The following is a 26681-nucleotide window of genomic DNA, read 5'->3' on the forward strand; positions in this document are numbered from 1 at the left end:
CTGATACACTGATCTGCGAGGTGCGTTCCTGGGAAGATGTCATCTGACATTAACCCAGGATTAGAAAGCTCCCGCCTTGCCATTATTTGTCTATAGGCGGGGCAGGAATTGATTAATGAAATATAAAGAAAAACATATTTAAATTGAAACAGCCAAAACTAACCAGTGTAGCGGCCAAAGGATATGCATACAAACATTTCCTATGCCCTACTTTTCTCACTCTCAACTGCTACTTCCCTGCTGCTATTATCAGCAATTTCAGGCATTGAAATGACAGCTGGGAAATGCGCCAGTATCTATTTCCCAATGCAAATTATAGACTCTTTCTAGCTTTCAACTACTGGTCCAACAAAATCTGTAGTGTGAATGACAAAAACAATAACAAGACAGGTTTCTGTGACCGCTTTGTTGGAGACCAACTAATAATATAACTACACAGGATGTAGATGCCATGATTTCCATACACTGTATGGTGATAGCAAACAAACCTTTAACAACTGTATGTAGCTTGGAATTAGTGGTTGCATAATATAAGGGAAGTTAGCATGACCCTGCCCACTATCTATCTGATTTTTTTAAAATTCAAAATGCAAGTTAATTATGCAAATACTTTATGTTTAAGAAGGCTACTGTGATTCAGTTTGAATGATAACGTTTATTAATCGCATCCTGCCAGGCCTATAGCAAAATAACGACTGGGTGGTGGTTTAACTGTTGTGACTTGACGTCATGTGATGTCCTTCAAAACATGCCACTCGTGTGCACCCTTGGGGGCGTGCAGCGCAGAGATCGATTGTGCAGTGTGTCATTTGGACACTTTGCATCTCCAATCACGGTAAAGAGCCTATGACATAGGTTCTTTACCATGTGATCAGCTGTGTCCAATCGTTGCCTTACTTTCACTGGCATGGGCTTTATATACTCCTGCAGGTCATGCAGTTAATGTAACCCTAATAAAAACAATTTCACATTTCACATTTTGAATTTTTGGTGCTGTTAAAATTCTTGAATTCAGTCATTTTCATTTTCTGACATTCTCAGCCCATCTTTTTTTTTTTCAGACAGAAATGTAGTCAATTTTGTAATTTCAGGCTTTAATACAAAGTTGATAATTCTACTTGTACAGTATAATATAATCAATACATCACATTTCTGCTGTACCTTCAGTTATAAAGACATTTGCTTTTGGTGATTAAGATGAACAGAGGCTTGAAGCTAATATTTATATCATAAAAGCGGCTTCCATATTGCTAAATGCAATATGCCCTGAATCAGGAACAAATTTCTCACCTTTTAAACTTCTCAAAAAAATAAATAAAAAAAACTTAAGAAGTGCAAGTGACTTTTGCATCATATTCAGAATGCCCTTTTGTTAGGTTTACATGGCTTGCTTAGCAACAGGATTAACAGAATCGTACTGATTGTTCCACAAGATGAAAGGTCTTGAGCAACAGATGCAATTTTGAATGACACACTTTTGTAGGGTACTTTTTCAGTACTGGCACTACTGTGGGGGGCCAGTGAGAACAGTCTTAGATAGTTGCCAAGTAGCACAATTCAGTTTTAGATGGGTAGTCCCTAATGCAAAAAAACTATATAAATATATATATATTTTTGTATCATACCATAAATTCTTTTACTCTGGATATTACTATAAATTAAATGGTCAATAGAAGAGACTCGTAAAACTAGTTGAGCTGCTATTTTATGTCCCCCACCTGTTTTAGTAATAAATATTTTGGTACACTTATGACAAGCCCAAGTTCCTCTGTCAGAATGATATGCTAAAATTGTATGGACATACGTATATGTATGTATGTATAAGGATCCTTTTATGATCTGGAGTAGAAAAGTAGTGTGATGTTGACCTGTATATGTAGTTTCCTTCACGCTTAACATCTCCACAGTGAAAAAATAGTATTTGAACAGAATATGGACAGCAGCACATTTCTTCATTTCATGGACATTAATCTATTTACAAAAGGAACCACAATATAAAAAAGGAGTCTAATTTTAATGTCACTTGAATGAATACAAATACAATACTTAAAGCAAGCTACTGGCATACACTCAAAAGTATTATACAAGCCACACTCTTGTGGTTGTGGACACTGCATCATGTACATAGAAAAACACAAGTTGGCTGCCAGATGTTAGTCTGCAGCAAATTTCTGTCTTATCTTCTTCCAAATGAAAGTTTTGTGAACTCTTATAGTGAGCCAAGATCAGTAAGATTTAGAAGGTTGAGGCCTTTTGCAGGACTTAAATAAGGATATGTGTGAGCTGTTAGTAATATGTTTGAACATAATCACGATTTACAAGGAATGTTTCAAGTCAGAGGCAGGTTGTAGTGGCTCTGCAGGTAAATTACAATTAATCCATGCCATAGTTTACACCAAGGGCCTGCCTAATTTCACTTTTTGCTTGAGTGTTTCTTTTTTTTTTCTTCTTCTTTTTTTTTAATAAAGGCTCTCTGTTAAGACACAAGCATACATAACTAAATTTTACCGTTTCACAAGAACATTGCTGTTATTCTGCCCAAACAGTTCTACTTTAAAATACTCAAATAACATGAACCTCAGGGATGCCACATTATTTTTCCTATTCTTCTAATAAAGAACATATATCGTTATGCTATCTGAGAGCACCACTTCCGGTTTGAGATCCATGTATACTTAAGAAAAGGGCTTGAGGTATCAGAACCAAAAGCATTTTGAAATAGAATTGACCCAAGTGTCAAAAATAAGCTCTGCACCACGGAGTTCTGAATGTGAAGTCTGTAGAAATGTTTTCAGTATCCTCCCATCCCTGACGCCAGCCCCTTTTTTTCTTTTGTAGTTTATAGGATTACTCTTTTTAATAGGGTCAGCAGAGACTGCATCCATATCAGTGGTTGATCATGTTCACTTGTTCATAATGGCTTCTTATGTTGCATAGTGATCAAAGCTGCCCAGATACTCCAAACTGGCTTGGTAACAAAACTGGTATTCATCCTAAAACAGAAAGAAAAAAGGGTTATCAGGGTTTTTCTCCAACATACATACAGTATCTCACAAAAGAGAGTACACCCTCACATTTTTGTAAATATTTTATTATACCTTTTCATGTGACAAAACTGAAGAAATTACACTCTGCTACAATTTAAAGTAGTGAGTATACAGCTTGTAGAACACTGTAAATTTGCTGCCCCCTCAAAATAACTCAACACACAGCCATTCATGTCTAAACCGTTGGCAACAAAAGTGAGTACACCCTAAGTGAAAATGTCCAAATTGGGCCCAAAGTGTCCACATTTTTGTGTGGTCGCCATTATTTTCAAGCACTGCCTTAACCTTCTTTGGCATGGAGTTCCCCAGAGCTTCACAGGTTGCCACTGGAGTCCTCTTCCACTCCTCCATGATGATATTAGAGTTGGTGGATATTGGAGACCTTGCACTCCTCCACCTCCCGTTTGAGGATGCCCCACAGATACTCAATAGGGTTTAGGTCTGGAGACATGCTTGGCCAGTCCATCACCTTTACCCTCAGCTTCTTTAGCAAGGCAGTGGTTGTCTTGGAGATGTGTTTGGGGTCATTATGTTGGAATACTGCTCTGCGCCCCAGTCGCCGTAGGGAGGAGATCTGCTTCAATATGTCACAGTACATGTTGGCATTCATGGTTCACTCAATAAACTGTAGCTCCCCAGTGCCTGGCAGCACTCATGCAGCCCCAGACCATAACACTCCCACCACCATGCTTTACTATAGGCAAGACACAATTGTCCTTGTACTACGCACCTGGTTGCCACCACATGCGCTTGACACCATCTAAACCAAATAAGTTTATCTTGGTCTCATAAGACCACAGGACATGGTTCCAGTAATCCATGTCCCTAGTCTGCTTGTCTTAAGCAAACTGCAGGCTTTCTTGTACATCATCTTTAGAAGAGGCTTCCTTCTGGGAAGACAGCCATGCAGACCAATTTGATGCAGTGAGCAGCGTATGGTCTGAACACTGACAGGCTGACCCCCCCACCCCTTCAACCTCTGCAGCAATGCTGGTAGCACTCATACTTCTATTTTCCAAAAACAACCTCTGAATATTATGCTGAACACGTACATTTAGCATCTTTGGTCGACCATGTCGAGGCCTGTTCTGAGTGGAACCTGTCATGTTAAATCTCTGTTTGCTCTTGACAACAGTGCTGCAGCTTAATTTCAGGGTCTTGACAATCTTCTTATCGCGTAGTCTAGTGATGGCAAACCTGGTCACCCCAGATGTTTCGGAATTACATTTCCCATGATGCTCACTACACTGCAGAATGCATGGGCAGCATGTATGGGCATCATGGGAAATGTAGTTCCAAAACATCTGGGGTGCCAAGGTTCACCATCACTGGCCTAGTTCATCTTTATGTAGAGCAACAATTCTTTTTTTCAGATCTTGAGAGAGTTCTTTGCCATGAGGTGCCATGTTGAACTTTCAGTGACCAGTGTGTGAGCGATAACACCAAATTTAACACATCTGCTCCCCTTTCACACCTGAGACCTTGTAACACTAAGGGGTCACATGACACTGGGGAGGGAAAATGGCTAATTGGGGTGTACTCACTGATGTTGCCAGCGGTTTAGACATTAATGGCTGTGTTTTGAGTTATTTTGAGGGGATATAACATTTACACTGTTATACAAGCTGTACACACTACTTTACATTGTAGAAAAGTGTAATTTTTTCAGTCAGGGCCAGATTAAGAGCATCATGGGCCTGGAGCTGAGGATTTCGATGGGCCTTTTTATGGAAATAAATAAAATGAAGATACAAACAATTTTTTGTTAAAACAAATTAGTGGCAGTCTGTCCACTGTGGAGGGATCCCAAGATGGCAAAGTTCGGTTCACACTGCTGAGACCCAAAGTCGTGTGACTTTCTTGCATCTTTTATGATTTAACATTGCAGTCTACTGCACCCAAATCGCACCAAAATCCCATAAAATTACTGGAATTACTGTCTCTGAGTCACATTGATTAAGACTGCACCCACTAAAATTAATATGTTTTGATTTTTGTCATTTTTTTACACAAATAGACCTTTTTTGGGTTGGTATTTAAACACCACAGTGGTTTTTATTTTTTGCTAAACATGAAAAAAAGATGTTTAAAAAAAAAAAAAAAAATGTTTTTCTTAGTTTGTGATAATATTTTGCCATAAGTCATTTTTCTTCTTCACTGTTGTGCACTGATGAGGCATTGATAAGGGGGCACTGATGAGGCTGTACTGATATGGCGCACTGATATGCAGATCATCAGCGATGGGCTATGATGAGCTGCACTGATAGGCAGCACTGATGGGCAATGAAAACGTGCACTGATGAGCTGCACTGATAGGCAGCACTGATGGGCATTGATGAGCTGCACTAATGGGCACTGATAGGCTCTGATAGGGGTCACCGACAGACAGCACTTATGGGCACTGATAAGATGACACTGGTGAGGCAGCACTATTATGTGGCAATGATGGGCACTTATGGGTGGCACTGACACTGATAGGTGGCACTGATAATCTGCACTGATAGGCAGCACTGATGGGCACTGATGAGCTGCACTAATGGGCTCTGATAGGGGTCACTGACAGACATCACTTATGGGCACTGATAAGGTGGCACTGGTGAGGCAGAACTATTATGTGGCAATGATGGGCACTTATGGGTGGCACTGACACTGATAGGTGGCACTGATAATCTGCACTGATGGTCAATGATAGGTGGCACTGATGATCTGCACTGACAGGCAGCACTGATGGTCAATGATAGGTGGCACTGATGAGCTGCACTAATAGTCAATGATTGGTGGCACTGATGAACTGCACTAATGGGCACTGATGGGCATCACTGATAGGGCTCTGATAGGTGGCACTGACAGGCAGCACTGATGGTCAATGATAGGTGGCACTGATGAGCTGGACTAATGGGCTCTGATAGGCGGCACTGACAGACAGCACTTATGGGCACTGATAAGGTGGCACTGGTGAGACAGCACTATTATGCGGCACTGATGGGCACTTATAGGCAGCACTGATGTGTGACACCGACACTGATAGGTGGCACTGATGATCTGCAGTGATAGGCAGCACTGATGGTCAATGTGCGGTGGCACTGATTAGCTGCACTGATAGGTAGCACTGATGGTCAATGTACGGTGGCACTGATGAACTGCAGTAATGGGCACTGATTAAATGCACCTATAGGCACTGATATGGCTCTGATAGGCGGCACTGGCAGGCAGCACTGATGGTCAATGATAGGTGGCACTGATGAGCTGCACTAATGGGCACTGATGGGCAGCACTGATGGGCTCTGATAGACGGCACTGACAGGCAGGACTTATGGGCACTGACAAGGTGTCACTGATAGGCGGCGCTGATCAGCTGCACTGTTAGGCAGCACTGATAGGTGGCACTGGCACTGCAAAAATGGGCACTGATAGGTGGCACTGATGAGCTACACTGATAGGTGGCACTAGCATTGATTGGATGGCACTGATGAGCTTCATTGATAGGCAGCACTGATAGGAGGCATTAATAGGTGGCACTGATGAGCTGCACTGATAGGGGGCACTGGCATTGATTGGATGGCACTGATGAGCTGTACTGATAGGTGGCACTGATAGAGGGCACTGGCAGGAGGCACTGATAGAGGGCACTGGCACTGATAGGCACTGATAGAGGACACTGGCACTGATAGATGGCACTGGCACTGATAGGAGGCACTGATAGAGGACACTGGCACTGATAGAGGGCACTGGTACTGATAGGTGGCACTGATATAGGGCACTGGCACAGTGACACTGATGAGATGCACTAAATGGGCACTGATGGGTTGCCTGCACAGTCACTATCGAGTTGCACACATATATTACCGCCCCCCCCAATGTAAGTTAACTACTAGCCAATTTCAAACATTTCTGCCTGAGTCTGCTATTGACTTCCCTAGCGGCTAGCGCCTGTGGCTTACTTGAACTTAATTGTGCTGTGTCCACTCCAGGCAGATAATTCTCTTGTCTCGCTGCTCGCACTCAGTACATCCAGTCCTTTCCCAGTCAAGCCTCGGGATGCTGGGGAAGGCCTCTGGATGACGTCACGCCAGCCCGGACGTCAAGCTCCGCCTACAGGAAGGATGCGAGCAGCCGAGCACGCTCAGCCTCGGCGGCGCGCTGATACATACCGCCCGCATTGCAGGGCATTGTCTGCAACATTAACAATGCCGCAATATGTGGGCCTATAATGCAGCTGCCTGGCAATAACAAAGGCATATAGCGGCCGGCGGCCGGGCCGTGGTGATTGACTTATATTGCATGTAAATTAAAGTGTTTGGGCCTATAATATGATGGCGGCCTGGAGCTTCAGCTCCAAACGCCCCTATGTTAATCCGGCCCTGTCTTCAGTGTTGTCACATGAAAAGATAATGAAATATTTACAAAAATGTTAGGGGTGTACTCACCATTATGGTCTTCATATGAATTGTTGGTTGTAAGTATATCATGTAAAATGTATAACTGTTTTAGTTGGCACATGGCTGTACATTCAATCTTGGCCAGATTTGGGGTATTTCTTGTGGAGGTAGCATTGGTCTGCTGGGCTTTGTTGTCCACGCTGTCTCTATTTAACCACACCAAAGATGGCCACAGATAATGCCTGATGAAGGAGCATGCATGCTCCTGTCAGGACGTTTGGGGTTAAAAAGAATTCCTGAGGAATTTTGAACAAACCAGAAGCCATCTTGTTTAAAAAAAAAAAAAAAAAAACTTTGCTATTATTCTTCCCAAACAGTTCTACTTTAAAATACTCAAACAACATGAACCTCAGGGATGCCACATTATTATCTCCTATTTTTCTAATAAGGAACATATATTGTTATGCTATCTGAGAGCACCACTTCCGGTTTGAGATTCATGTATACTTAAGAAAAGGGCTTGAGGTATCAGAACCAAAAGCATTTTGAAATAGAATTGACCCAAATGTAAAAAATAAGCTCTGCACCACAGAGTTCTGAAAGTTAAGTCTGTAGAAATGGTTTCAGTATCCTCCCATCCCTGATGCCATCCCCTTTTTTTCTTTTGTAGTTTATAGGATTACTAATGAACCCTCACCAGACGGTTTTAAGTGTATTATGTTAAGTTCTCTTAAGATCGTAAATTCTCTTTCTGTCAGCTTGTAAAGATAAGAAAGGGGTCTACATAACTGAACAGTGTCACATATTTTGGTTTGTGTATTTTTGTTAGAATATTTTTTTCATAATACTCCTATATGTAATCATTATCTATTGTTGAATATTAATCATGAAAATATTAGTATACGAGAGGTATATAGTTCAAATACTGTATATGAGGTGGTATGTTTAGGAGTTCTATTAATGAGAATATTAATTAATAGCTGGTATGCTTCTAGGCAGAACCATGACTTCATTTTCAAAGAATTTAACGATAAGGTAATTAGCGTGGATATTTTTTCTCAAAGTAACAGATCTTAGAAAGTCTCCATCAAGTCTGAGTGGTTTGACAGAATGTAGACAGTTTTTGATAGTTGATAGCTTTCTGCTAAGCCAAATATTATTAAATATTATTAAATAAAATCAATTCTATTAAAACTCTGCCCCCTGGTGGTGAAAATATTAAGAGTCCAAGATGGCCGCCCAGACTAGGTTGTCATAGTTGCATAGCAACAACCCATCGTTTGACATCATCAATTACATAGTAGTGATACACACACCCACTTTTTGGGTGTTGGAGATAGAGAGAGGACTGAAAGAATTTTGAGACAGAATCTTGGAAGACGAGAGGAGAAGGAGAGAGAGCAGAGATGTAGGAATGTTGGAGAAGTCCTGTGGGACACCTAACTTGATGCTTCTCAAAACAACAGATTTCTTAAGCCATGGTAATAAATGAATCTTTTAATTTGTACCTTTTGAGTAATTGAAGTTGTTTCAGTATATGCTTAACTAATACAATCAATATTGGCAGTTCAGTTTTGAAGTGAATTGAATTTTAACTGCAGTATGAATTAATTTAGCTTTTAAACCAAGGGAGGTACATATATTGTTATATCTCACAAAACTGACTTCAAAGTTATTGTAATTGGATTGGTTATAGTACATTTTAAACCATAGATTCATTATAAATTTAATTTAACCACTTTCAGACCGGACCATTTTGCTGGTCAATGACCAGAGGTCTTTTTACAATTTTGCACTGCGCTGCTTTAACTGGTAATTGCGCGGTCATGCAATGTTGTACCCAAACAAGATTTGCGTCCTTTTTTCCCCACAAATAGAGCTTTCTTTTAAAGGTATTTGACTGACTCTGCGATTTTTATTTTTTGCGATATAAACGTAAAAAGACTGCAAATTTTGAAAAAAAATGATATTTTCTACTTTTTGTTATTAGAAAAATCCAATAAACTCAATTTTAGTCATACATTTAGGCCAAAATGTATTCAGCCACATGTCTTTGGTAAAAAAAAGTCAATAACTGTATATTTATTGGTTTGCGCAAAAGTTGTCACATCTACAAACTAAGGTACGTTTTCTGGAATTTACGCAGCTTTTAGTTTATGACTGCCTATCTCATTTCTTGAGGTGCTAAAATGGCAGGGCAGTACAAAACCCCCCCCAAAATGACCCCATTTTGGAAAGTAGACACCCTAAGGAAATTGATAAGAGGCATGTTGAGCCCATTGAATATTTTATTTTTTTGCCTCAAGCGATTGAATAATGCTGCTGCTTCTCCTGAGTACGGGGATACCACATATGTGGGACTTTTTGGGAGCCTAGCCGCGTACGGGGCCCCGAAAACCAAGCACCGCCTTCAGGCTTTCTAAGGGCGTACATTTTTGACTTCACTCCTCACTACCTATTACAGTTTTGAAGGCCATAAAATGCCAAGATGGCACAAAACACCCACAAATGACCCCATTTTAGAAAGTAGACACCCCAAGCTATTTGCTGAGAGGCATGTTAAGTCCATGGAATATTTTATATTTTGCCACAAGTTGTGGGAAAATTACAAACTTTTATTTTTTATAATTTTTTTTCCCCATGTTGTCACTAAATGATATATTGCTCACACATGCTATGGGCATATGTGAAATGACACCCCAAAATAAATTCTGCTACTTCTCCTGAGTACGGGGATACCACATATGTGGGACTTTTTGGGAGCCTAGCCGCGTACGGGGCCCCGAAAACCAAGCACCGCCTTCAGGCTTTCTAAGGGCGTACATTTTTTACTTCACTCCTCACTACCTATTACAGTTTTGAAGGCCATAAAATGCCAAGATGGCACAAAACCCCCACAAATGACCCCATTTTAGAAAGTAGACACCCCAAGCTATTTGCTGAGAGGCATGTTGAGTCCATGGAATATTTTATATTTTGCCACAAGTTGCGGGAATATTACAAACCTTTTTTTTTTTTCACAAAGTTGTCACTAAATGATATATTGCTCACACATGCCATGGGCATATGTGAAATGACACCCCAAAATAAATTCTGCTACTTCTCCTGAGTACGGGGATACCACGTGTGTGGAATTTTTTGGGAGCCTAGCCGCGTACGGGGCCCTGAAAACCAAGCACTGCCTTCAGGATTTCTAAGGGTGTAAATTTTTGATTTTACTCCTCACTACCTATCGCAGTTTTGAAGGCCATAAAATGCCAAGATGGCACAAACCCCCCCCCCCCCCCGAATGACCCCATTTTGGAAAGTAGACACCCCTAAATTTAGGGGTACAATAGTGAGACTCACAGGTAAAAAAGCACCTAGGCTGTCAGCGACTGTATCAAAACGCTACAAAAAAAACTGTTAGCGATAGCAGGGATCAGGCCTGACTCTGCGAACGCTGCAGTTATGTGTGTTGTGTTTTGTAAGTGAAAGTGATCGATCGATACTGCACTTGGGTGGGCTGGGCTGGGCTTGGCAGAGGGGTTAAACGCAGGTGCTAGCAGGTATCTGGGCTGATCCCGCTAACAATGCGTTTTGGGAAACCTAAACTGCTGGCGACGCTAATATAGATCTGATCAGATACTATATTACTAAGGGAGGTGTATGCTTTGCGTGTGGGTGTTAGCGGTACTGGCACTAACCTGACGCTGCCTGGGGCGACGCAGACCTTATCTGACCCTCAAACTTATATCACCCGCCGGGTGATCAGGGGGTTAAACCTTTATTAGGTAATAAATGGCGGGTGCCCTGAAACTATAAAAAAATAACTAACCAACCAGCGTCACCTGTAACAGTTATATGATGATCACTGGTGAAAGGGTTAACTAGGGGGCAATCAGGGGGCTTTATGCGGTAGTATATGGGGGTCCCTGGCGCTATAAAAAGCTGCGGCGAACCTAAATACCTACCTGCCTAACTAGCGTCACCTGTGACACTAATACAGCGATCAGAAAAACGATCGCTTATTAGGCTGGGTTCACACTGGAGCGATGCGGGAACGCCACGAATCCGCGGCGGGTTCCCGCATCACACTGCCCTATGCGAACTGCTGGGAGTGTCAGTGAAATGTTAATGACACCCCCAGATCAGTTCGCATATTGCAGTGAGATCTGCAAACTCGGACAGGAATCGGATCGCATGGTGTGAACACCCATGTGATCCGATTCTGCTGCGGACCAAAAAAAGGGTCCCGTGCGAGTTTGCGGAGGGTGCGATGCGAATTCAGCCATACTATCTGTATGGCTGAACTCGAATCGCACAGAGATCGGATGTGATTTGCACTGCAGTGCGGTGCGAATCACATCCGTTCTCATAAACCGCTGCAATGTGAACCCAGCCTTAGTGACACTGGCGACGGGGGGTGATCACGGGGTTAAACCTCTATTGGGGGGGTTAGGGGGGTACCCTAGAACTAAAGGGGGCTAACCCTAACTGCCCTAACAGTTATTACAGTCACAAATGACACCAATGCAAAAAAAAATAAAAAAATGCAATTGGTGTCACTGTGACTGGGGGTGCAGGGGTGATTGGCGGGGTGATCGGGGGGTGAAGGGGGGGTGAGAGTGTGCCTGGCATGTTCTATTGTATTGTGTAGTGTTGGTGCAACTCACCGATCCTCTCTCCTCGGTGCCGGAACGAAAAATACCGACACGGAGGAGAGATTACATCACTTCCTCTGCCTGTGTTTACATTACAGGAGAGGAAGTGATGTCACGCTGCACTTCCATTCGTCAGGAGCGATCGCGAGGGGGTGGCCATGAACGAATGGCCGCCCCCTCATCCCGGATCGCTCCTGAACGGATTCCGACCGCCGCTGGCACCGGGGGGGGCGATCGGGCCCCCCACCCGCGGGAAGGCAGGGACGTACAGGTACACCCATATGCCTGCCCGTGCCATTCTGTCGACGTACATCGTCGTGCGGCGGTCGGCAACTGGTTAAAATAAGTCTTGATTAAATTATCAAGCTATGTACACAGTATAACATTTTGTCTGTGCATTTTTAAAGTGTAAGTTTGAAGGTCTATTTATTTTGAGAAGCAATTATTAAAGCCAATGCCTAGCCTGTTTACAGAAGCCCATAGAGCCACAGAAAGCTATTCACTAAGAGTTACCAAGTGATCATTCAAGTATTGAAATATGGTATTTTGTAATAAGAGCTTGTGGTAGAAATGTCATTATCTGTATCCCAATATATATTTGACATTTGAAAGTATATATTATCTTTTTGTATTTTCACCAAAATATATCTGATATTATTTTACACTGAATTTTAGTTAATAAATATATATTTTTAGCATATTATTGTTATCATTTGTCTTCAAAATAGCATGGATAAACGAACTTGAATTAATTGGTTGTATTTGTGGATAAATTTGAAAATCTCCCTAAAACCGCAGATTTTGCATAATTCCATAAATATCATATTGTTATAATATTTCAGTATAAACATTGTGATACTCTGAAACGCGTGCATCGATACATCTCCTGTCCATCACCAATGACGCTGTGACAGTTTGCCCTGCACCTCCTCTCCAGCCTCAAAATAACTGAAAATGTGTGGTGTAAAATTGTACTTTATCTTACCTCTGTTTGTACCATTGCTGGTCTTTGAGTTCGCAGCATCTTTACCGTCTGGAAAACATCTACAACCCCCTCATAGCGCATTCTTTCTAAGACGATACTGAGGGTAATGAAAACCCCTGTCCTGCCAACACCAGCACTGCAAATAAGGATAGAAAATATAACAGAATAAAACAAGAATAAGGATCACACAAAAACCAATGCAAAGAGACAAAACATTTAATATGCAGTTTATTTTATATAAACAAATAATAATAATAGGATCAAGTCAAATGCAAATTTTCTGCATTTGAGCTTCCCTGCCAAATGGCTCTATTTTAAATATTGACATCAGTTTTCTGTACCTGGTGGTCTCTTTAGCTAAATACGTATGGTTGCCAGCACCTTACTCTACCAATCAGTCCTGATTCTAGCCAGCATAAACACTAGCTCACTTTAGTCTAGCCCAGTGTTTCTCAACCTTTTTTCAGCCAAGGCACCCTTTAAAATTATGGACAGTCTCGAGGCACCCCATTCTAAAATATAAAAAAGTATTCCAATAGTGTTACATAATGCAGCAACATCCACAAATGTAGGACACCCAATGTTAGAGGTAATGTTTTTCTTCCAAAGCAAATACCTTTTTGCCCACTGGCACTGACTTGTATTCCAATGTTTCTCTTTTCCTTCAATTTCTCTTCACTCAATCAGTCACTGTGCCCCAGTGCTGAGGGAGAGAGGCAGAAGAGGGACAGACAAGGATGCTGTGTTGGCGACAGACATCCTTCTTATCAACTGATGACATCATTGGTTGTTAGGATGCCAATATCTAGAAGGTCGTAATGGTTCATAATGAAAACCTGTGGCTTTGTGTAACTAAAAGGCGGGCTTCATCCACCTGCTGACTTGCATACAGTTTTTGATAAATTTTTAAGTATTTTGCCAAGGCACCCCTGAAGAAGCCTCTAAGCACCCTGGTTGAAAAGGGCTGGTCTAGCCCACAATTATTAAGTGTACGAAGGAGGCTGAACAAAACAGAGGCACTAGGAAAAAACTCTGAATACAGCTCAGGTTGGAGTTTAACTCCATACCTTGTGACTTTAGTAACCTGCTTATACTCGTAGTGCTGATGTAAGCAAAGAAGGGAAATGTGTATGGTCCCACTGGTGCAGTATCACCATCAAGTAGTGTATAGCATACTTTGAAAAATGGCTGCTCTCCCAATCCAGTCTGTGTAGTTAACATATGTGAGATGGCCTCAGGCTTGCACCACTCCAGAAGCCATGCCCTCTGAAATGTTTTGCCCCACTCACTGGGGCTTAGTCATTGAGTGACTTTATGACTTTATTAAAATGCTTTCTGAATATCATTTAAGTGGCATTTATTTTCTTAGGCTTTTTTCCCTCTTTTCTCACCTGGTGATTTGGCCCGTAACATACCTCCTGTATTACAGTACCCCCACTCTGAATGCGCACAGGGGGGAACCTTTGGGCAACAGCATTGCCAGTCTGGGAGGAAGGGAGTGTTATATAAACTAGCAGATTTACACTAACAAATTTAAGTCAAATTCCTGCTAATGTTACAATGGAGAGCTTGCACTTTTGAAAAATAGATAAAAATGTGTATATAGGGCGTTCTGAATAGCAGGACTAAGCAGATGGTTGTCTTTATTGAAGATAAAAGTATTCGAATGGCATAAAATCTTCATACACTTTAAGGCAGCACTCCGAAGAGCAAAGCATTCTCTAAAGAACAAAACAAAAACAGAAAAGAGGCGCCTCTAAGTGCAGAATGTTTCAACTTTTAATATCCCAAAGGGATTAAAAACACTTACAGGATGGATGTTAAAAGGAGCTCATCATAAGTATGCTGAGGAGGGGATTCGGCATAAGGTTTGTCCCAGTGTGTATCTAAAGTTCCAAGAGGTAGTCCAGCCAGCAACATGAATCCCATAGAGGCCAGCAAAGGGAAACCGCAGCTCTGGGAATGCTAATGATGCAGCCGTGCTGCCGGGGACAGCGTGGAACCACTCAGCTGTCGGCTAATTGCCAGCTCCTATCTCTCCACAGGTACTCAGCTGTTGATGATCCTGCTCGTCAGTCCTGCCTACTTAAGCCGTCCAGCCTAGACGATCTCTGCCTTTGCCTTAGTCAACATCACAGAGGCGCTCTCCTGCATTCCTGTTAAAAGACGTGCTTGGCTGACATCCCTTTTGGCTCCAGATCCTGCTTGCTGTTTTACTACACTCATCTCCGGCTGCTTGACATTTGACTTGTCCAACTATCCGTTCCGGTTCCTCAACTCTGGCGTGTGTTGACTACGTTTGTTCTATTTACTTTTATTATTAAACAAATGTGATTTAACTACTTCTGTCTCGGTTTGATTTCATGGTTTCTGACAGTAGGCGAAGGCCATCAATTCAGACGATACAGTCAATCCACTTGTTGGTAATATTTTTTTCAGATTGGATGAGCAAGATCCCTGCATGGATCAGTTTGCCATGGCGTCACAAATGCTAAGTCGCATGGCTCACCTGGAGTCTGGTTCCACTCTGCTTCCTCAGCGATTTGGGGGCAATCCAGTTCAATGCAGAGGGTTTCTCAACCAGGTTGAGATATACTTTGAGATGCTGCCTCAGGCGTTTCCCATGAACAGAAGCAAAGTAGGTTTTGTGATCTTTGCTTTCTGAAAGAGCCTTGGTCTGGGCAAACCCTCTAAGGGAGATGCAAAAACCTGTTGTCTTGAGTTACCCCGAGTTTGTGGCCTCCTTTAAAAGGGTATTTGACGTTCCCAGTGTACGAGATCTGTTGCTGACTATGTCATTGAATTCCATACTCTGGCAGCAGAGGCTGCTTGGAACAATGAGGCCCTCGTGGCTGTTTTTCCTCATGGTCTCTCGGATTCCATCAAGAAAGAGACAGCAGCCCAAGATATACCCACTGAGCTGGAGAAGTTAATCACGTTTGCCATCCTCCTAGATGCCAGATTCAGAGAAAAACTCTTAAGGAGCGCTTGTGGAAGCCTCCTGTACATTTGCCTCCGAGCTTTGCAGTCCCACCCGTGCCTCCTGGTACAGAGTCGGTCAGTGAAGATGAACCCATGCACTTGGGCTTCACACATCTCTCTGCAGATTAGAGAGAACCTTAATGCCCCGTACACACGAGCGGACTTTTCAACATCCAAAGTCCGAAGGACCGAGTCCGTCAGACTATCCGATCGTGTGTGGGCTGCAACGGACTTTTGATTCGCCAAAGTCTGATGGACTTTAGAAATGAAGCATGCTTCAAATTTTCCCGAAGGAACTCCGCCGGACCCGGTCCCCTTCGAAAACTCCGCTCGTGTGTATGCTACTCCGACGGACTAAAACCGACGCTAGGGCAGCTATTGGCTACTGGCTATGAACTTCCTTATTCGAGTCGGGTCGTACGTCATCACGTTCGAATCCGTCGGAGTTTAGTGTGATCGTGTGTGGCCAAGTCCGTTCGGCCGAAAAGTCTGTCAGAACTCCGTCGGAACTCCTTTGGAAGTCTGTCGGACATAAGTCCTCTCGTGTGTACGGGGCATTAGGAGGAGGGAGAGATTGTGCCTTTATTGTGGCCAGGCACACTTTTTGAAGTCTTGTCCTACCCATCCAGGGAATGCCCGAACCTTAAAGGTCCTGTCACGGACAGACGTTAGGTGTCGTTGTTTCATCCCCAGTTATCCAGAAAGATAAGCCCCTGGTTTCGGTCACCTTTTCTTGGGATGAGTCGTCCATCAAGATGCAGGCTCTAATCGACTCTGGGGCTGCAGGCCTGTTCATTGATGCTGCCTTTGTATCAAAGCACTTGATTCCGCTGCAGCTGCATGACACTCCACTTGCCATTAGACTTGTGCATTAGTTTTCGTCTAAATGCATTTTCGCCCAAATTTCGGGTATTTTCATGCATGCAGAATACAAAAACAAAAAGATCCAACATAAACAAATGTTTTATTTTCGTTGCGACAACAGTTCGATATAGATAGGAGATTTGACATGACGCTGACAATAGCGATCTGTGTCCATCGAACCTGTGGTCAAATGTGCTAGCCTTAGCTCTATTAGTTCAAGATTATTCTACATAGAGAGAAAAGATTCGACATTATAGAGACAATAGCAAAAAAGGTTGAACGTGCCTAACCTAACTCTATTAGTCCAAGATTATTCGACAGAGAGAAAAGATTGGACGAAGCAGTCGCCGCAAGCGGACATTTATGGTCAAATGCTCTGCCCATAGGCTATAGAAGAATTCTAAATATTGGTTGACTAGTAATAATAATTAATAAATATAATTATTACTAGTGTCATACATTAGAATTCTACTATAGCTTGTAGGCGGAACAATCGACCGGAAATGTACGATTGCGGCGTCATACAGTTTAGCTGCTTCGTTGAATCTTCTTAGTACATTCGACAGACACCATTAGCCTTCATTGACAGATTCGACCTTAATTATTTCGGATGAATGCATTTTTTTTAACAAAACAAAATAAATAACGAATTTCGGGAGTAACTAAATACATTTATTTTCTGGACAAAAACGAAATTCCGAAACAAAATATTTCAGTGTGCACATGTCTACTTGCCATTGAGGCTCTTGACAGGAGACCCTTACAGCCTGCCAATGTGAATCATGAGACAGTTCCTTTGTCCTTGGCCGTAGGGGCTCTTCACCATGAGATAATTTAATTCCAAGTTACTTCCTCACCTACATTTCCATTGGTTAGGAGTACCACGATTTTAGCGGAGTCTTTGGTCAAGCCAGTAGTCTGCCTCCACACCAGCCATATGATTGCGCAATTGACCTTCAACCTGGTGCCATACCCCCTCGTGGCTAGGTTTACCCTTTGTCGATCTAGAAAGATAAGGCTATGGAGGAGTATGTTGCAGTTATTTGACCGCCTCAAGGGAGCAACGTTTTTCACAAAGCTTGATTTGAGAGGGGCATACAATCTCCTGAGGATTAGGGAGGGCGACGTGTGGAAAACTGCTTTAATATTAGAACAGGCCATTATGAGTACCTTGTTATGCCTTTAGGCCTTTGTAACGCCCTGGCAGTTTTCCAGGAATTCGTTAACGATGTCTTCCGAGATTTGTTGCAGTTATGTGTGGTGGCTTATCTCAAAGATATCCTCATATTTTTCAAGTTCCTGAAAAGCCACCACAGATGTCTTTCGTGTGCTTCAGAAATTAAGAGATCAATCTCTATTGTAAATTGGAGAAGTGCGAATTCCATCAGAAACAGGTTCAATTCCTGGGTTAAGTAATTTCCACTGCTGGTTTTTCAATGGAGCCAGAGAAACTTTCTGCAGTCCTACAGTGGCCCCGACCCATGGGTTTATGTCCTCTTCAGTGTTTCCTGGGCTTTGTCAACTATCATCAGAAGTTTATTCATAAACTTCTCATCTCTGGTCAAGCCCCTGACCAATATGACCAGAAAGGACGGTAACCCAGAGAGTTAGTCCCCGGAATCCATTAAGGCCTTTGAGAGTCTCAAGGCTGTCTTTGTTTCTGCTGTGTTGGCACATCCTGATCCTACGTTACCTTTTATCCTTGAGGTTGAGGCTTCCGAGACTGGAGTTAGCACCTTTCTGTCTCAACGTCCTACCTCTGAGAGCGCTTTGCATCCCTGTGGCTACTTTTCCAAGAAATTGTCACCTGTGCAATTATGAGATTGGTGACAGAGAGCTGTTGGCGATCATTTTAGACCTGAAAGAATGGAGACATCTCCTCGAAGGTACCTCTGAGCCAACTTCTCATTCTTACTGACCATAAGAATCTAAATCTAAAAGCTAAATGCCTTTCTCCCAAAAGGGCGCAATGGGCTCTTTTCTTCTCAAGTTTCAATTACATTGTCTCGTTCTTACCCGGTACTAAGAATGTAAGGGCTAACGCTTTGTCATGACAATTTTCCTCTACTTCCAAGTTGGAGTCGGTTCCAGTTCCTGCGATTCCTCCTGATTGTACTCTGGCTACGGTTCGCACCAGTCTCACATCTCCTTTGGGTGGCAAAATTCTTGTTGCTCAGGTCCATGTTCCTCCTGAGAAACTTTGTGACCACTGCTTTGTCCCAGAGCGTCTCCGTACTGCAGTGCTCCAGACTTACCATTCTCCCAAGGCTGCTGGCCACCTTGGGAAGAATCAACTCTTTTAGCCATTTCCCAACAATTCTGGTGGCCTAGTCTGCATGCTGATATAACCGCCTTTGTAGCTGCCTGTTCCATGTGTGCTCAGAATAAGACTCCACGACATCTTCCATTGGGCCTCCTACAACCCATATCCAATGAAGAGAGGCCCTGGACCCACCTGTCAATGGATTTAATTGTGGAGTTACCCAATTCCCAGGGCAACACAATTATACTTATGGTGGTTGACCGGTTCTCAAAAAGTTCTCATTGTATTCCACTTAAGAAGTTACCCACTTCTAAGGAACTGGCTTACATTTTGCTCAGGGGATCTTTCGCTTACATGGGCTACTCAAGGCGATTGTCTCAGACAGGGGTAGTCAGTTTGTCTCCTGGTTCTGGCGAGCCTTTTGTGCACAGGGAATTCAGCTTGCTTTTTCCTTTGTGTATCACCTGCAGTCTAATGGGGCCGCAGAGTGAGCGAAATCAATCCTTGGAGCAATTGCTATATTTCTGACCATCATAACAACTCGTCAGACCTATTACCGTGGGCAGAGTTTGCTCACAATAGTGCCTTGAATTCTGCTTCGATTGTCCCAGTTTTTGGCAAACTATGGTTTCCAACCGTCCATGTTGCCTGACTTATTTGTTCCGCAGAGTATTCCTGCATTAGAGGAGCATTTCCGTGGTCTTCCTTCCACTTGGGAAAAAGTCCAGGAGGCTTTGCGACATGTTAAATGATAGGTACAGACTCCATGCTGACTGCAGATGCCTGCCCGTGCCTTCCTACCAGGTTGGGGACATGATCTGGCTGTCATCTCGCAACCTCCAACTTCGTGTTCCTTCACTGATGTTCACACCTTGGTTTATTGAGCCTTTCCGTATACTTTGCAGGATTAACCCAGTGGCTTATGCATTAGGCACCTCAAATGTATTTCATGTCTCCTTATTAAAACCTTTGATTTGCAACCGCTGTACCACCTCGGTGCCACGTCCTCCATCTGTTCAGGTTAAGAACCATGAGGAGTATGAAGTACAGTCCATTGTTTACTCCCGCAGACAGTACCTGGTGCACTGAAAGGAGTACGGTCTGGAGGAATGCTCTTGGGTCTCATCCTCAGACATACATGCCCTTGTCCTCCTCCATGACTTCCATAGACGTTTTCCCCTCAAGACTGCTGATCCTCCGAGAGGGAGGGGTCATTGAGGAGGGGGTACTGTGTTAGTAAACAAAAAAACATAAACCAAGCCAGAAAAATATATAAACTGTTTATGATGATTTAGGGCAGGGGTCTCCAAACTATGGCCCTCCAGTTGTTCAGGAACTACAATTCCCATTATGCCTAGTCATGTCTAAGAGTTTTACAATGCCTCATGAGACATGTGGTTCCACAATAGCCTGGGGGGCCCTAGTCTGGAGATCCCTGATTTAGGGGAAGAACCAGGGGGAGCTACTCTTATGTCGCGTACACACGATCAAACAAGCGGGTGGAAAAGTCCGGCAAACTGAAGTCCACCGGACAATCCCCCCGTGTGTAGCCTCCGGCGTACTTTTTTGACCCGAAAGTACGGCGGACTTAGAAAGTAGTTTTGCACTCCAATCTTCCTGCCGGACTCGCATTTCGGCGGACAATCCGGCCGTGTGTATGCCAGTCCGCCGTACTTTTGAAATGAGCGGACTTTTCCCGCCCGGAGAAAAGTCCGCTCATTTTGAGCGGGTCTCCAGGTAGGTGGGGCCCGCGAGGGAGACGTTGCTGGCCCCCGCCACCTGGTATGGACTTAAAGGGGCCCCAACGCCGAAAAAAAACGTCGTGGGGGTCCCCCCAGTCCACATCAGACCCTTGTCCGAGCACGCTACCCGGCCGGCCAGGAAAGGGGGACGGGTGAGCGCCCCCCCTCCTGAGCCGTACCAGGCCGCGTGCCCTCAACATGGGGGGGTGCCTTGGGGAAGGGGAGGCCGCACGGCCCCCCCACCCCAAAGCAGCTTGTCCCCATGTTGATGAGGACAAGGGCCTCTTCCCGACAACCCTGGCCGTTGGTTGTCGGGGTCTGCGGGTGGGGGGCTTATCGGAATCCGGCCCCCCACCCTATGTGAATAAGTATGGGGTACAATGTACCCCTACCCATTCACCTGTAAAATAAAGTACAAAAAAACACAACACACAAGATAAAACCCGGTTGATGTCACATGGGTTGATGTCACATGGTGAGCCCGCCCCTTACGATGTCACAGTCCCGGAAGATGCTGGGACTGTCGCCATGTGACATCAATCCATGTGACATCAACCGATGACCCGCCCCTTGTCCCTATATAAGTCGCCGCGCAGCGCGTCCCTGGCATTGCGGCCAGAGAGAACGTCAAGTCAACATCTCCAGGAGAAGAAGAAGAAGAACGGACGAACAACGGCAAGAAGAACCGAAGAGGGGGACAAGACCCACGAAGTCAGAAGAAGGGAGGCGGCGAGGAAGAAAGCCGGGCTCCTCTACTAGCAAAAGAGCTAGAAGAAGATAGCGGAGGAGTCCGGCGAGAAGACCCCGAAGACGGAAGACCCCCGGAGCTGTGCAATAAACTATTTTATCTTGTGTGTTGTTTTTTTTGTACTTTATTTTACAGGTGAATGGGTAGGGGTACATTGTACCCCATACTTACTCACATAGGGTGGGGGGCCGGTATCCGGGGGCCCCCTTATTAAAGGGGGCTCCCAGATTCCGATAAGCCCTCCGCCCGCAGACCTCGACAACCAACGGCCAGGGTTGTCGGGAAGAGGCCCTTGTCCTCATCAACATGGGGACAAGGTGCTTTGGGGTGGGGGGGCCGCGCGGCCCCCCTTCCCCAAGGCACCCCCCATGTTGAGGGCACGCGGACTGGTACGGCTCAGGAGGGGGGGGCCGTTTGCTCATCCCCCCTTTCCTGGCCGGCCGGGTAGTGTGCTCGGACAAGGGTCTGATGTGGACCTGGGGGAACCCCCACACCGATTTTTTTCGTTGTTGGGGTTCCCCTTTAAGTCCATACCAGGTGGCGGGGCCAGCGACGTCTCCTTCGTGGGCCCCGCCTACCTAGAGACACGCTCGAAATCAGCGGACTTTCCTTCGCGTGTGTGGGCAAGTCCGTTCATTTCAAAAGTAGGGCGGATAGTACGGCGGACTTAGTACGCTGTATTAGTCCGCTGAAAAAGTGCCGTGTGTGGGCAAGTAGCCCGTTTGGAAAGTCCGACGGACAGTCTGGCGGGAAGTCCGCCAGACTAAGTCCGTCGGATAGTCCGCTACTTGTGTACGTGGCATTATGCCTCATACACACGGTCGGACTTTCCGACCACAAAACCTGTAGGATTTTTTCTGACGGATTTTGGTCGAAACTAGTCTTGCATACACACGGTCGCACAAAGTTGTCAGAAAATCCAATCATTCGGAACAATGTGACGTTCGTACGTACGACGGGACTACGTAGAGGCCAGTAGCCAATAGCTTTCGTCTCCAATTTTTTTCTCAGCATGCGTGGCACTTTGTGCGTTGGAATTCTCTACACACCATCGGAAAAAGTCAGATCGGATTTTGTTGTCGGAAAATTTTAAATCCAGCTCTCAAACTTTTTCTGTCAGAAATTCCGAAAGAAAAAGTCTGATAGAGCCCACACACGATCGGATTTTCCGACAACACATCAGACTTTTTCCATTGGAATTTCCGACCGTGTGTAAAGGGCATTAGAATTCAGTAGTTCTATTGCCTGTACTGCTCGCAGAATTCTTCATCCCAGGGGGTGCAGATGATGTGGCCAAGTGGATAGAATGAATTATTGGATTGATGAAGTCTCTGAGGATGTGCATGCTTCACAGGTCCAAGTTGGAGGAAAGTGGTCTGCTCAAGCAACAGGCATGGTTCTAATGTAAATAAAAGCTCTCCCAGGTCCCAGAAGGATGTTGACAGGCCTTAGCATACAGGCAGAGGTTTATGAAAATTCCTGACAAAACAGAGAAACAAATATTTGCTTGAGATGCAGTGATGCATGTTGTTGCCAAATGAGGCATACCTACTGCACAAAGTAACCTGGCCAAAGGTCTGTTTGATTGCCCAGTTTGTGCTGAGAATGTGTTTGCAGTTAGTAATGGTGGAAGAGTCCAAATCAAGTTGGCAGGGGGTAACAAGGTGCATGTTGTGCCTGCTGTTGTGCTCTCTGGCAATGTTGGCAGAATGGTAGGTACAGGGAAAGAGGAAGCACTCCCAAATGTAGGTGAAACCTCCAGTGATTTGCAAGACTTTAAAGTGAACAGTCCTGGAAATGATACGTCAGTCTTTATGGAGACATTGGCAGTAAAAAGTTTTGCTGTGAAATGGAAGCACCCACTATGTATTTGAAGAGAAATGTCCCTATGTGCAGTAGGAAGGCAGAGGCAGGGTTGCATGATGAAAAGGCAAAGTGCTGATATAAATGGGCTACTCTAGTACAGGATGTTAATTTTGGGGAAGGATGTCTCACAATTTTGCAAACTCCAGGAGAGTAAGATTGAGTCGTATTGTTCAGGAAGAATTCACACTGCAGAGCAGAGCTGCTGGAGCAATTCTCTGCTCCGACAGCTCTTCCTTGCCAGCTGCGGTAGGCGGCTGTGTGGTGTGCGATTCAGTGTATCACACGGGTCCTTTTTTTTTTCTTTTGTACAAACTTTATTTGAAGTGTACAATACGTACACTTCATTAACAGTAATTTACAGCTGTGCGATGTAATACTTTGCTGTACATTGTCATGCGGTTCAGAACGATGCGCTGTAATAAAATGCAGCATGTCTGCATTTTAGTGCAGCCCTAGGCTGCATTGCAGTGTGAATAAAACATATTGGAAACAATTGTTTCCTGTGTGCCCCTGTGGTGACAGACAGTTTACCATGAGGTAAAATGTCTGTCATCGCATATAGTGGGACTTCACCCTGAATGGTTAAAGCATGTAGCCCAGAGCTCTTTAATGTGGAGTTAAAGGGGAGACCTAGGAGAAGTGAGCCCTTTAAGAATTGACTGGATAAAATAAATATATAAAATAAATAGATAATAAATAAAATGTCTGAAAGGGATTGAAAGCTTCACCCATTCAAAGCTAAATTATAGTAAAAGTTATGGCCCTAAAAACATGTTCCATGGCGAGCTTTGTAAGTATACTTGCCACAGACGCTCAAAGCTCAGCTGACACATGAGGATTTATTCTACTGTGAGAATCCATAACGTCTTTAAAGCAAGAAGAGTTTACGCAATGATGTCAATGATTAAAAGTCCTGTTAACACCCACAAAGATACCAAGGCTCATAAATACCCTGAGTGTGATATAGCTGGATTAACAAAGATTTCAATTCTCAGAAATCACTCTTGGAAGCATCATTATCAAAAGCCTTTGAAATAGCTCTTGGGAAAATCATGGGAGGTTTTTCTACACAGCAGTTCTCACAGGAATATTGGCGATTGTTTTTTTTTTTCTTCTTTCCCATCAACCGACTTATTTACTAGGAAGCCAGATTCTTTTGAGTCCCTTCTCCTACATGATTACACCTGACCATGCGCTTTCAGTGTTATAAAAGGTTCTTCTTATAAAACTCCATCTTGATCTTCCGAAATTTAGACTATGATCTGACACAAAAGTCATATGACTTCTGATTTGACTTTGCCCTGCGACTTCATGTCCGACTTCCATGTGACTTTAATAAATGGGATAGGCCTTTGATCCAACCATACCAGGCACTTTGAGTTGGTATGAATCTTGGAGGAACCCAACACCAAAAAAAACAAAAAGGCTGTGAGGTCCTCCCAAGACCATACCAGACCCTTATCCGGGTATGAAGCCTGGAAGGTCAGGAAAGGGGGGGTGAGCGAGCACCCCCCCAAACAAAAAGAAGTGCAGTTTTCAAAAAGTCCTTTATTAAAACTTAGGAATGTCCGCCGTTGTAGCTCTGTGTCTTTTTCCTCCAGTTTTTCTTCCTCCACTCTTCTCCCTCTGCTTCTTCTCCCAGTTCTTCTTCCTCCACTGACTTGGTACTCATCCGATGCTGGCACCCAGTGTTGTGTCAGGTCCGGCATCTGCCAGTTCTTATATAGTGTGACAGGGGACGTGGGTATAGATGTGACATCACAAGGGGCGGGGTCTCCGTGTGACGTCCCCCGGATGGCCACGCCCCATGGCTATACAAGAATTGTCAGATACTGGACCTGACAACAGTGGGAGCCTGCATCGGAGGAGGACCGGGTCGGGGGAAGAAGTCATCATTGAGGAAGGAGAACCGGACGGAGAAGACTGGGAGAAGCGGAGGGAGAAGACTGGAGGAAGAAGACACTGAGCTACGACGAGGAACATTCTTCATTTTTAATAAAGGACTTTTTGAAAATTGTCTCTGGTTTTTGTAACACTACACTTTTTTTTTTGGTGGATGGGTAGGTGTACATTACCTCATACTCATTCACATGGAGGGGGGATCTGGGGGCCCCCTTGTTTAAGGGGTCTTCCAGATTCCAATAAATCCCCTGCCTACAGAAGCCCACAACCACCGCCCAGGGTTGTTGGAAAGAGGTCCTTGTCCCCATCAACAAGAGGACCAGGTTCGTTGGGGTGGGATGAGCATGTTGAGGGCATGGGGCCTGGTATGGTCCAGGAGGTGGGGGGCGCTTGCTCTTTCCCCCTTTCATGAACTGCCGGGCTGCATGCTCGGATAAGGGTGTGGAATCAATGGGCTGAAATCGTGCCCAAGTTGGACCAAAGTTGTGCAGGAAGCATTTTCAAAGTCAGACAGACACAAGTCAGACCAGTTAAAACGTCTCTCATAGGGAACCACTGATTTTGACATATTATGTGACTTGTGCTTTCGAAGTTGGAACGCATATTGGACCAGTGTGAACCGGCCCTTACAACAAAATAGTCAGCTGATCTTAACATTCAAATCACAGTAGAGGAGTGGGAGAAAAAGTTTTACTGTTACTCATTGCCTGTCAGCAGCGACTAAGGCCCACAAAACGAACTTTAAACTCCTCTCCTGACACTGCTCCACTGGATAGACCCAGATGATTCGGATTTATGTTGGCACTGTTATTCTGCTAGGGGCTCCCTCTTGCATATTTTGTGGGAATGCCCCCTTATTTATGATTTTTGGGATTTGATCCTGCTGCTCTACACTACTGTCTCTGGGGGCGATTGTTCCCAACACAACATAAATCACCTTGCTTTCTATCTTACCTAGCTCTATATTAAGAGTATCAAAAAACGTCTACTTAGGCATTGGCTGACAGCAGCAAGATCGGTTATACCGCGCCTATATTGGACGGCACATGTTCCCCCTTTGATTGAGTGGTTGCAGAGATAAATTAAATCGAGAGGATGGGGTTCCTTTTGGCAAGTCAATTGGATACATACAAACAATGCCATCGAATATGGCTCTCTTGGAAGTTGTTTAGGGAATCATCTGAAATGCGAAATCTTCTTACAGAACAAGCGCAAGATTTGATTTAAGGTTGTGTGAAGTTTGTTCTGGTGGTCCATCCC

General features: G+C 44.1%; 1 protein-coding gene across 23 annotated transcripts in view; it reads right to left on the minus strand.

The window, feature by feature from the left end:
• Nucleotides 1–1995: 1995 nt before the first annotated feature.
• Nucleotides 1996–26681, minus strand: part of PTPRS (protein tyrosine phosphatase receptor type S) — a 733740-nt gene continuing 709054 nt past the window's right edge. For all 23 annotated transcript variants that reach the window (XM_077475694.1, XM_077475692.1, XM_077475693.1 and 20 more), the window contains 2 exons: nucleotides 13055–13190; nucleotides 1996–2993 (listed from right to left, as the gene is read on the minus strand). In XM_077475694.1, the coding sequence (XP_077331820.1) occupies nucleotides 2925–2993; nucleotides 13055–13190 (205 nt within the window). In that variant the 3' untranslated portion in view covers nucleotides 1996–2924. The remainder of the gene's footprint in view (nucleotides 2994–13054; nucleotides 13191–26681) is intronic.

This window comes from Lithobates pipiens, unplaced genomic scaffold (genome assembly GCF_037356315.1).
Source record: "Lithobates pipiens isolate NorthernLeopardFrog02 unplaced genomic scaffold, aLitPip1_a1.2 Scaffold_13, whole genome shotgun sequence".
NCBI lineage: Eukaryota > Metazoa > Chordata > Amphibia > Anura > Ranidae > Lithobates > Lithobates pipiens.